Raw genomic sequence first — 12,846 nt, 5'->3', positions numbered from 1 at the left:
AGGTGACCTTTAAAACTCCAACAGGAACGCAACATGTCCAGACTTACAGAAGAATTAAAGCAGGGGAAATGGCAAAACATTTTTTTCATGCAGGTTTCTTCTTTTTTTTTCTTTTTTTTTTGTGGGCGCAAAACCCATATCCATCCGCGCAATTCTGGAATGAAGAGTTCAGTCTTATCTCTTTTTAATTAGTTTAAAAGAAACGGCAAGGTAACTCAAGCGGAACCTAATAAACCAGACCAGAAAGTAAGTTTTACGCCAAATTGGACATGTGGCGCACTCTTTGAGTGCTCCTGGTGTATTTGCACAGACGAATCACCACGCCGAGTTTGTCGGAGTCTCTCCATATCCGGGGTGGGCAAGTTTGGATTGCAGGGGGAGGGAAATCGAGTCGGGACTGCAGAGACGCACTGTGCCAGAGCCAGGATCACTACAGATTTCAATCTGTGCGGAACAACCAGCCGCTGCAGCCCGACAAGTGCCGCTCAGCAAATACGTCTGGTACCGAGGGCAAGGGTGCAGGAGCTGGCAAACAGAGACATGACAAGCAAATAAACAGACGAGCGTGTGAGTGGCAACACAGGTGGATCCCTGCGTTGTTTTTTCCCCCCCGCCGAAGATGAATAGAGACTTGAGGCGCCTGCAGCTCCACTCGGCTGTGATTTTGCTCGTACTGTGCGCCGCTCTGCAACTCTCCGACTCTGCGGTAAGTGCGCTTTCTTGCACGCATTTACTTTTGTTCTGATTGTGTTTGGGGGCCACAGCAGCCCCAGACACACGCAGGAGGAGACCTGCCGCGCTCCCTGTTGCCTGCGCCGGGACGCCACTACTTCTCCAAGCAAGTCTAGATCCCGTTTATAAATAGAGAGAGGCTGCTTTATAACAAGTGGCGCAACAGGAATGATGCGCATATGTCAATAATAGCGATGAAATCAGCGTCTTTTGCGCTCCATGCTGGGCTTTCCTTGCTCTTCGTGTTTCCATGGGCACCTTGTTGCTTTGTAGCTTCCATGGCAGTCCGGACAGGGGTTTGTGTCCGGCTCGCTGCATGCGCTCTGCGAGCAGGAGAGGAGGCAAGTCAACCTGCAGCGACATGCCATCCGAGGAGCTTCTCTTTCCCCCCCTCCCAGTATCACTTCTGCAGCTTCGGCTTGCATGCGGTTCTGCGCTGCGTGAACCATTCAGACGAAATATAAAGCATGAGTTTGGCGGATGGTTCCGTTTCCTCTGGTGAAAAGAAGACCCCGGACGTTCCTGCGTGTTCTGTCAGGTGACAATCGTCTGCAAAAAAAAAAAAAAAGCAGCTTGCTGCGCGTAATCCAGTTAGTTGTCCAAGAAGATTGGGTACGCCACCATAGGTACCAAAAAAGAAAAAAAAAAAGAAACTGGACTGTTTATTTCTTTTTGCTCCCTAAGCGCGCACATGTTTGGGTTTAGTTCAGCTTTCTGCAGGGGCGGCTCCAGAAAGTTTTGAAAGGGGCTGCCAGATGGGTGTCACTGAAATGGTGCCTTCTCTTGAGTTCAGAAGTCCCGTTTGTCAAGTTCTCTGTCGTAAAAACAAAAAGAAGGCCAACTGAAATCTCTTAATTCTGGCTGGGAAAGTCAGGCCTGTGTTCACTATCCAACATGGCTGCCACACATATAAATCATACAAAACGTTGTCGTAATAAGTCATGTATTCGCGATCTTGACGGTGTGCATCCAATTAAAGCGTCAAACCTCATTTTGTGAGCATGTTCCTTTAGGTGCAACAAAACGGAGAGAACTTGCAGAAGGTGGCACCAAAACACGCAGCTAACTGGGCCGGCACCCTGACTTACAGCTACGCAATCCGAGCTCGGACTTCTGAGACAAGTTGAAAGCACCAATAATATTGCAGAATTTTGTTATGCGGTTGCTTTTAGGTTTAGTGGCAGATACCGAGGAAAACAAAAGTAAACATACACGTTAATTATAAGGACAAAAAAACAAAAAACAAAAACAAACTTTGGCAGCTAGATCAAGCGAATTCTTTCCCTGCCTTATTCATATTGTTGTTAGAAATCGTTTTTTGTATGGGCTAACACATTTGTAGGGTTGGCCCCTCCCTGGACACCCCCTTAGAGCAGTCCCTGTGCTAGACACCAAAACCTTTAACTGCCATCTTTAATGTGGCATCCAGCTGAAACTTCCCTTTACACACGGGTTGGATTCAGGAATGGAACACTCCAGGAGGGGTTTTTTTTGCGTGTTTGTATTTTCTGAAAGTTTACCCCAGCCCCACCTCACGCGTTCACTCAATTACAGCCCAGCTCTTACCAGATGTGCCGTCTCTGGAAACCCTGCAGACAAAAATCACTGCATGCTTCAGAGCTCTGACTGGATGATGATCCCGCCCACACAACAGCCCCGTCCAATCAGGCTGGCTCTCGGTCATGCCGCTTTTGGTGGTTTTTTTGAACTCTTCCTGGAGGTTTCTTGCATCATCAAGCTTGAAGCTTCTTGCTTGTAGGAGGCCCTACACGCTGAGCAGCATTTATTTGCTAATTAATCCTTTTATGTATTTATTTTTTTGTATTCTGCAATGAATGTAATCAACTGTAATGGGGATTTTGCAGTCACATCGGTCACTTCACATTTTTTAAAACCAATAGCACTTGGTTAAATTCTCATTTCAATGTCTCAATGTTTATATAGTATAGTATGTAATTTTTAAACATTTATTCCCATCATGATTCTGTAAAATATTCCTGAGCTCAGAGGATGACAGGGTTGTTAAAACAGGGTGAAAATGATTGTAAATAATCATCATCTGTTTCTTCCCCTGATCTATTCACAAGCATTTAACAGTGAGTGAAATATTCTTGCCGATAAGATGAAATAGACATAAATGATTAAATTACCTTTTGTTCTGTCTGAACAGCTACAATATTTTCTTTAATATGCAACAGGTGCATTTTTTTTTCGCCTTTCCTGTGTCAAGTTCTCTTGGGAACCACTCAGACCTGAAGGGGCTTATAACGCAGGCCGGCCTCTCAGTGCATTCACCAGACAACAACTTTTAGGTCATAAGTAAACATAACGTAAACAAAATGAGCGCAGGACTCGATCTGGTTTAAATTTATATGCATTATTTTCTATAAAAGTAGGCTGAATTTATAGCAAGGCTTTTTCCCGGTTGCTAGCGTTGATATGAAGAAAGTTCAGTTTGTTTTCTCCAAAAGTGGGAAAAGCTCATCTGCTGACGTAAATTGCTTTACTTTGATGGGGTAACGTGTCTCAGAAAAGAAATGCATCAAATGGCGTTTTAAGATATAGTTTTTGCTTGCTGAGCCTTTAAAGCCTAACGACACACAAAGGTTTTTGGATGTGTAATGTAGTTAAAAGCTGCATCTTGCTGGTAGTTGTTTGGGCTATGAAAGAGTGGCTACAGTGCTGGGACGTTAAAGAAAAGGGGAGCAGGAAAACCCGTCAGAGCCGAAAGTGAAAGTGCACGGGCACAGATGTCTGAGCTTCATGCTTTCTCACTGTCTTTATCAGTCAGTTTATTTCCTTCAGAGTAAATATAAAGGCAGACCTTGAATGTAGTTTGAGCGCGAATGAAGGGGGGAAAAAAAAGTCATCACCTGCAGGTGGATGAGATGTTGGGTGGAGTCAGACTTGCAGCCTTTCCCAGGGGTCTCACTGTGTCCCTCTGGTGGTGGCGCCGTGTATGACGCTCTCCTTTATCAACGCTCACTAAACTCCCATTCTACAAAAAATAGCTAAGTATTTGCTCCTTCACGTTTTGGCACATCTGCAGATGTAACAGGGAAAGCCGTCAGATTGACCCAGAATGTATGTGTCCATTTTCAAGAGGAAGCCGGTGTTTTTCCTGAAGCTCAAATAGCACAGATGGATGTTTGTCTGCAGATTTTCACAACAAATCTATGATGAAAAAAAAAATGCACAATCACACACAGAGGGTTTCTTTTTCTATCAGAACCCAAAAGTTGTAGGAAACGAAGAGCGACATGCATCATTTGGGGCGCTGAGAATTAAAGGCCGCTCCGATACGTATCGCCACTCCGCCAGGTGAGCGAGTTCAGCTGTAATGTATACCCCAAGGTTTTTCCTTTGAACCCGTCATGGCCTGCAAACCACAAGCACACGCTTGGTTTGCGGCTCGCGCACGCGCCTGGGAAACAATGGCTTGGCGGTGCGCGCGCGTGCACATGCTCCGTCATGGGTTCCCTCACCTTTACACGTGACCTGGAGCCCGGGTGGAACTTAAGGGCCAACGGTGGAGGCCGACGGTTAGGTGAAGGGAGCTTAGTCATAACATCCGCAGAGATATGGCTGTGACATGTGAGATAACCCAGCAGGCATGCCTTCCAGTTTGGCACAAAAAAGGCTTTATATCCTTTCTGTTTATTGTGTCTCTAGTTTGTTTGGGTTTTTTTGCTCTCTATTTATGCCCGACGTCTCCTTGTAAACCTTTTTTTTTTCTTTTTTTTTTTTTCTTTTTTGCTGTCAGCCTTTAAATCAGGTCCTTAAAATCTATACCTTGCAAAAATATTCTATGCAATTCCAATGTTCATCTTTTATGCCAAATGACTTCTATGAACATGGAGCACACCTAACATTTTATTTTTGGCATATCCAAGTTTTGTTGCTCTGTCTTGACTGATTTGTTGTTGTTGTTTTTTATGTCACCAAATGACAACCTTAATGTGGCATAAAGATGCAGAAAGTATTAACCATCAACAGGGTTCTTGTTTTATGTTCTTGGTGTTTGACACCGGGTCTCCTTGCTTATTATTTAAGCTGTGATAATGTTACAATTTTTAATGTATTGGTAATTTTATTTTATGCACCAACATAGGTATAGATAGTGAGAGTCCGCTAGCTCAAGTACTCATGACATGCATTTTGAAATTCAAACGACTGTAATCACATTTAATGTCCGCTGCTTTAGCAGATGTACAGAATAGTGGAAACCCTACATACAGGGAATATAGAGAATAAACCTAACTTAGTCATTGCTAAAATAGTTACAGTTTTCAAAGTAAATGAACATTAGTAATACTAATATTGGTGCTTTATTTCATGTTTTGATTTGTGAAGTATTTTTGGGAGGCTTACAAGTCGATGTTTATTTGCTGTGTTATCTATTCCACTAGCAAGCCTGCAGCAGGTTGTTCATTTTACTAACAGACATGCTAACTATTGCTAGCGTGCTAGTGTTTGCTCTTCTGGTAATCAATCCACCATTATCTGTGTTTTCCAATAGAAAAAGTCCCGGTCAGCAAACTTTTCCTAGGCAGGTGTAAAGATTTGTAGGGTTCCTCTCTCATGCCTCCGAAGATGTCCTTGGAGTCTTATCGAAACATGTTAAAACAACTAGAACAGTTAGCAGCGTTGTTAAGGTGTGATTTGTAAAACAAAAAAAAAACAATAAAAAAAAAAAAAAACAGGGAGCATTTTGTTGTTAAAACCTTTAAAAAATGATTTTTGATGCACACTGATTTCAAAAACTTAAACGTTCTAAATGAAAGGTGATTTAAGGCACAATTAGTATTTTCTTTGATTTTTAACTTTGCAAACTTGGAAGACTGGCATATTGATGATGGCAAGTTATGGCAAGCAGCAGGCATTTTTTCATGCGTAAGGCTGTGAAATACCTAAATAAATAAAACAAATAGAACTAAGTTAATTATAGCTTCAAAGTAAATGTACTTTATTTTGCAGAGTATTGGTACTTTTACCTCATAAAGCTGATTTAGGCTTCTTAGCCTTCTTGTGTGATATTGTATGGAGCCTACAGCAGTTGTTTTATTTTATTTCGTCCACAGACATGCTAACACTTGCTAATCTGCTAATGTCAAAACAGTGTTTTGTTTTGTTTTTTTTGTTTTTTTTTCGAAAAGCTAGGTCACAAGTGTCTGTGCTCTTTTGTGCTACTGCAAAAATGTTCAGCAATTTGACTTTGGTGTCATTCACAAGGTAAAAGGTTTTGTGGTGGTCCCCCGATATTGCTCCAGAGAAAATGACCAAAAAAGTCTCCATTGTGTCCGTAGCGTCCCACTGAAACCTGCTGAAACCAGACGGGAAAAGTATGTTGTTAAATGTTCATGGTTTTCAAAGTGCAAGCGGGACTGTGGACACAGTTGATGAAAATCAGTATCTGCTTTTCACACAACACGGATTTTAAATCATTTATCTAGAGATATTTTGATGGTCAAATGGGATGAATTCTCAAGTAATCCTATGAAATGTAAAATCACTGCCAGCTAAACCAAGAGCCAAAATGTTGTTGTTTTTTAAACTAAAAAAAAAAAGATGCAGTTTGAAGAAAGGTCTTAGCTAATATAGCCATTTATGAAAAAAAAATCTAGACTTGACTGAAAATAGTACCAGTTTTATTGTAAAGATGATTATTATGCACAATAATAGTACTTCATTTCATTCTTCACAAGCTGACAATCTAATAAGTTGATATTAGCTAATTGATTAGCTGTGTGATTGGTCCCTGCATTTAACCTGGAGACAGACATGCTTGTTAGCTTGTTGCTAATGTTTTTTGTTTTGTTTTTTTAGAAAGAGCATTGGGTGGCACTGGTAGTCATGCTAGAAAGTTCCTTCTTTCTTATTGTTGGATAAATGGCTACTTCATTCCTCACCATCAAAACCTCAAGTTTTGCTGGGTTCCCCTTTGGTGATCATGAGAAAATGATATCTCCAGAGTTTTGCTGGAGTCTCATATAAAAAACTTTAATTGTGGGCAAATGTTAACATTAAAGTATGACCTCTTAAAGGCACGGTATCCCTAAAAACAGGAAAACGGTAAATGTTTGTGCTGTATTTTCTCCAAGGCTTTAAAACAGGAGTATTGTAGGTTAAGGGGCTACTGATAACGGCCTGAGCAGACATGGTTGGGTTTCTTAGAAGTTATTTTTGATTAACTTGGTTCTCCAGCAAACCTTGCTTGAGGCGCCAGAACTTTTCTGAGCAAACAGCTCTTGGGGAACCTTTGATAAGCTAAGTTTTCTGTTGTTGTAATGAATTAAAAAGAATGTCTGTTATATTTTTGATGTGAGGAATGAAGAATACAAAGATAACAAAAAAAACTTGCCTTTAATTCAAAATAACAGTGCTATTAGTATAATAAAAATAACTAACATTAGAATTTGAATTCAATTGTATAGGAAATAGCCAAAAGCAGCGTTGTGTTTGAAAATAATTAAGAAAAACATGAACAATTTATAGCATATTTGTAGCATAGTGTGGTATGTGCGAGGATTGGTCACGTCATTGACCATTTTTTAAACTTTACACTTTATTCCCACTGGTTTGTGCAGAATTAAACACTCAGGCTGACTGGATGAGAGGAACTCTTGGGTCAGACATGGCCGTAGAGCCACATTTTGATGACCAGGGCCCTAGAAGGTTAAGACTCACACTGAGGTGTCAATGAGCTGCAGATGCCATCCGTATTGGCAGATGGACAAAACACCGCTAAAACTAACATCAGATGTTTACCCAGTATATACACTTTTCTTTCTTCTCTACCTTTAGCCTCCAACACTCTGTTATTACAAAGATTAGCTGTAATTTATTTTATTTCTGAGCTGTCCTCTTTCTAACTTTCTCGTGTTCTGTGAGGTGATAATGCTATTTAATCTTGTTCAGTCTCATGTCTCTTTCTGGCAACTCTTCGTTGTTGGGCGTTTGTCCTGAACAAATAATCTATAGTCTTCGTTGATGTTACCTAGAAGTTGTAAGTGTGAGAATTGGGGACATTTAAAGAGTGTTTTTCCTTTCCTGTCCACACAAATGGATTGCTTAGGTGACATTTTACCTTGTAGTCAGTTAGTCAAAATATATTTACCCCAATGCATAAGTTCAATAGAGTTTAATGTAAAATAAGTCTTACCTTAAGAGCTATTGTTCATGGGTCTAGCTTCTTTTCTTTTTTACACATAGCAGAAGGCAACACCAGGATTTTGTTCATGTGTTCAACACCTGTGTTTCAGATGTGTCGTTGTTTTGTGACATGATAGTATCTCCCTCTAGGATTTAAAAACACTAAGGGAGGAAAATGTATGAAAATAGATTATCTCCCCATTTCAGACCCATATGACAAGTAAGGATGAGCCAGTGACTTGTCTCAAGGTTAAACCTTTAAGGGTTTTAATAATATAACAAAGAAAGGGCCAGGCTCACCTGAGTACCTCCTGCTTGAAGGAACATATATTAGCTAGATCGGCCATCCCCCATGCAGTGTTGTGCACTGTTGATCAACTGCCAAATAAAAGACCATCAGTTTAATTCCGTTTTATTTATATAGCGCCAATTCATGAAACATGTCATTTCAAGGCACTTTACAAAGTCAAAATCAATCAGATTATACAGATTGGGTCAAATTATACAGATTGGTCAAAAAGATTTCTTATATAAGGGAACCAGTTGATTGCATCAAAGTCTTGACAAGCAGCATTCACTCCTGGAGACAGGTAGCCTTATTTTGAAAATACCGCACAGGTGGTGTATTTGTTAAGTATAGCTGTTGCTTTTCTGTTTTAAATAAAAGAGAGATCATCATTGGATCAAAGTATTACACATTTTTACACAAAGGTGCCATATTGTAAGGGTTTCATAGGGACCCACTGTCGACTTACTGGCCTTCAAAAACACAATTTGGGTGAATTTAATGTTAGACATTTAAGACATTTTGGGACCGTTACCATTTAAATTAGATTATTTAAAAATGTATTGTTTTTTTATTGGTTAACACAACTGAAAAATTAGATAACTCATACCATTTCTTTCTCTACGTATGATGGTGATTTATGGTTCTGACATGGGAGAACTACTTTGGCCGCGTAGCTAGAAATTTATACAGTAAATTTCAAGCTTGAAGATGGATATTAACAGAAGGTTTTAGTGCGTAATATTTAGGATACATTGCAATTGGGATGTAGTTAAATATGATGATATTAGTTATGGTCAAAACAAATTTCCTCCACCCTTTTCTCTTTCAAGCCGTCATTGTGATGTCCCTATAAAGATTTAGCATAGTAAGCGTGAATATCATGGACATAGAAAACCTATCCAACTGGCTAATGCCACAGTTGCCGCTATATCAGTTCATTTGGTTACAATTTCCCCTCTGATATGAATTTAGCTAAAAAAAAATACTTCAGCTAAACGGCTATCTCAACATTATATCAACACCACCAAAGCTAGCTAGAAGCGGTGCTACATGCTGTCACCCACTTTTCAACAACAACAGGCCTGTGATCAAGTCGCAGCGTAGAGGCATACCTCAGCATAATGGTGCACTTCATCAGTCGTGAGTGGGAGTTGCCCAACCCCTGTTTGCAAATGCTGTATCTCTCAGATGAGGTATAACAAGGATTACATATTGTAAATTGATATTAAGCTTGTGTCTTACTTGTGTAATACTTAAATACTGTAACATTTGAATTCCTAAACATCAAGTATTTTAGGTCCATTTATATTGTTTATAGAACCTTATAAATGTTATGTTGTTTTGAAAAGCAAGCAGTGTTAAAGTTTGCACATCTCTGTTTTTTTATTTCTATTTCTACTTTTAATATGTTGCAGTTTGCAGTATAAAAATAGTTTATGTTCTGCAACATTTTTCTGCAATTCCACACTGACTCACATATTCAGTAATTTTGTTGGACATAGTCAATTATACTCGATTTAAAATTGTACTCCTTGTTGTCCTTTTCTCCTGACAATAAAAGAAGACACAAACATATATTAAAGCCTAGTCATGGAAAAAGATTTAACATAATAAGTACATAAATAAAATAATACAGTGATATACTGTGCAACCACCAGAATCTTAAAAAAAACAGACGCACATTTTTACACCCACCGCCCAGCACTACAACTGGCCCAACGTACTGTTGACATGCATAATATGAACGCCTGGAGCCTAAGATACCGTAATTATAATCTTGCCAAAAATGTGGCAGTCAGCCTTTTCTGAGTGCAACTTTGAAATAAGTTGAAATAAGTGTATTGTATGGGTCTAGTTTTATCCAATGTAGAATATTGTGTTTTTAAACAAGCCAATTTTAAAAAATGACAAAAGGATGAAGTGACCAGCACCTAACACCAGTGCATTTCTCGCAAAAGCATACAAAAAGAGAATTTTGCTAAAGGAGCAAGAGACACAGAATAAAGAAGCAACTGAATAAAATTTGAGACCTTTAATAACAATGTAAAACTCTTTTTAAAAATGACTCCTGACACGTTTAAGCATCTGCTCCCGCAGTTTCAAACACAAAGGAGATCAGGGTTTTCTCCCTGAAATCAGGCAGTTAAAGAGCTCGTGAAGGAATAAAGTGCTCTCAGCTACACTGATGCTACAGTCATCAGGGCACCTTAATCTCTGTATCTATCACATCTTGTTCCTCTCGCTCGGCACTTTCCCTCCGAGCCTTCTTTGATCACTTCATACTCCCCCCATAAACCTCAAACAGTATAGACAGGATCTACAGGAGAGTATTTTCATTTTACCTTTATATGTGTTTTGATTGAATCACATTCACTCTGTCACACTCATTAACACACACACACATGCATGCACCAATACGCCGGTCGTTAAGGTTAAGTGTATTCCAGGTCCACATTGAGGAAGATGGAGCTTTTGCAATTTCAGATTGCAAGAGAGCCACTCTTCCCAAAAATTGTTCCGGCCTACACTGGATCATAGGAACTGCCTTTTTCCCCCCCTTTAGCCAGCAGTTGAGCTGTTTTTTGCTGAGCTAGTGGAAGAGTTTGTTACTGTTTAAGGCTTTAAAAAAAACCCGAACTCTGTAGAGACCTGCACCGCCTGTCAAATCAGACTAAAGGTTTAGCTTTAGTTTTGAAACACGAGCGCTGTTTTTCACGTCGAGCCCGCTAATCCGTTTTGCATTCTGTACTTTGAGTTGAGTTGGATGGGATTATCCCTGGCAAGTTTATTTTTAGTGTTTTTCGTGCAGATGCGTCCGACGCTTTGCAGCAGCTTGGACTCGGTCCTCTCTCTCTCCGACTGCATGTGTGTGTGTTTGTGTGTGCGGCTCCGGTCCATGGGCTGACTGACAAATCCACCTACACGGAGTCAGTCACAAGACATGCTGTTCTCCTTAACTCCACTCTCCGCTTTGGTCGGACGTCTTGTGTTTCCATTTTCTTTTCATTCTTTTTTTTTTTTTCTCTCAAGAAATTGGGGACTTTCGGTGTCTAAAGCACCGCCTCGGGTCAAACTGAAATGAGCTACATGAAGGAAACAAAACAAAAAAAAAAGCTTCAGGCTGGACACAGAAGGCTCAGCATATAACAAAATATCTGAATGAAACGGAAAAGCAGTGTTTGAGGATGAAGCTGAAAAGTATTTTGTCCTGTAAGCAAGAAAATCTGTTGTTTGCATACTTTCTCCTGAAAAGAATAAGGATTTTAATCTATCTGTCTGCGATCAGTGGCTTATCTTGATCTACAGATGTCTACTTCTGATTTCTCCTGCCAAAGCCTGAGCCAAATATACAAAGTGTGCTATACCTCACTTGCAAAGGAATAAAGCTATTACCGAATGTTTATTAGCAGAAGATCAACGGGCTGACTGGCGGTTCCTTTGCATCACTCAGCACCACTTTATTACCGTTTGTCTGGCATCTTGTGTCGCGTTCTATCCTTTGGCTCTGTGGCTTCAGACAGGTTTTTATCACTGCTTAGTTGTCTTTTTTTTTAAGCTTGAGAATGGATATAAAAGCTTGTTGTCACATCGAGCATTCACGTTTGTTTTTTTTATATTAGTCTAAAGCTTCAAATCCATTGTCTCGGAAAGCTATGGCAATAACTCGCGTAGCGGGAGCTGCACAAGGGCACATGTTCAAAGGGCGAACCTCTTTCAGCAGCCTTCATGTTGTGAGCGCTGTCGGTGACCTTCTCAGAAGATTTCTGCTTCAGCATCTTGGAGAAACTGACCAGTGCATACATTGGAAAAATGCCTTCCTGCTGTTTTTATCACAGCCAAAGCACAGAAGCTTTGGCTGTTGGACGATGGAGGCTGGGTGTGATCTCCGGTCAGAGCTACAAATGCAGCATCTGTCAGCTGCTGTACTGAAGCTGTCTGTTTGCTGTTCGTGCAGCTCCTGTGTTCTTTTTACAATAGTCCTCCATGAAGGTAACTTGTATGACAGGTTACCGGTTGTGATGTGAATTATTTTTTAAAGCCCCTTTTTTTTTTTTGCAAAGCTACACTCTGCCTCTCCCTCACGTTGGCTTCTTTGCACACCAGTTTGACTCTCCTCGCTCATCTTTTCGCTCACGTTTGCGTCTCTGCAGTCTGACGGCAGCAGAGGCCCTAAAACGTGCCTAAAATGTGTCCTCTGCAGGAGGGAGGGGCGTTAGGTCAAAACAGATCATGCGATTGATTAAAAATTAAAATAAATTAACACATGTTAATGTGGACAGCTCTAATGTTAGCCCTTTATTTTTGTCATTTTTTGTGGCTGGTGGAAACCCAAGATGTAGCTTTCCTCAAAATGTAAATGTTATATAAAATCCAATGCGTCCCTTATATAGTACGGATGCACTATGCTATCAGGGGGCAGATAACTGACTCAGTGGTTTTCCAGCTGAAAATGTAAACCACAAGAGATTATTGAAGATCATTGATCAAAGTAGCTGGCTGTGCACAGAGAGCAGTATAAGAGCAAATAACTGGAAAGTTGAGTGGGAGGAAAAACTGTGGCAGAGAAGCGGGGACAATCACAGCCTTGACAGAACGAGACGTGGACTGCATCGGGTGTCAGAGCTTCCAAGGCCACTGTGTCCAGGATACGGACCACAAATGGAATATATCAC

At 40.4% G+C, this 12,846-nt stretch overlaps 1 protein-coding gene across 4 annotated transcripts in view; it reads left to right on the top strand.

The window, feature by feature from the left end:
* Positions 1-364: 364 nt before the first annotated feature.
* col4a5 (collagen, type IV, alpha 5 (Alport syndrome)) overlaps positions 365-12,846 on the top strand; it is an 81,591-nt gene continuing 69,109 nt past the window's right edge. For 3 of the 4 annotated variants that reach the window (XM_021322779.2, XM_012874964.3, XM_021322778.2), the window contains exon 1: positions 366-706. In XM_021322779.2, coding sequence (XP_021178454.2) covers positions 620-706 — 87 coding nt within the window. In that variant the 5' untranslated portion in view covers positions 366-619. Of the gene's footprint in view, positions 707-12,846 lie in introns of all 4 variants that reach the window. The other variant, XM_021322777.2, reaches the window with a different exon arrangement.

The sequence above is a fragment of the Fundulus heteroclitus genome, chromosome 14 (assembly GCF_011125445.2).
Source record: "Fundulus heteroclitus isolate FHET01 chromosome 14, MU-UCD_Fhet_4.1, whole genome shotgun sequence".
NCBI classification, from domain to species: domain Eukaryota; kingdom Metazoa; phylum Chordata; class Actinopteri; order Cyprinodontiformes; family Fundulidae; genus Fundulus; species Fundulus heteroclitus.
Note: the sequence above shows the minus strand (reverse complement) of the source record. Positions and strands in the feature narration are given on the sequence as shown.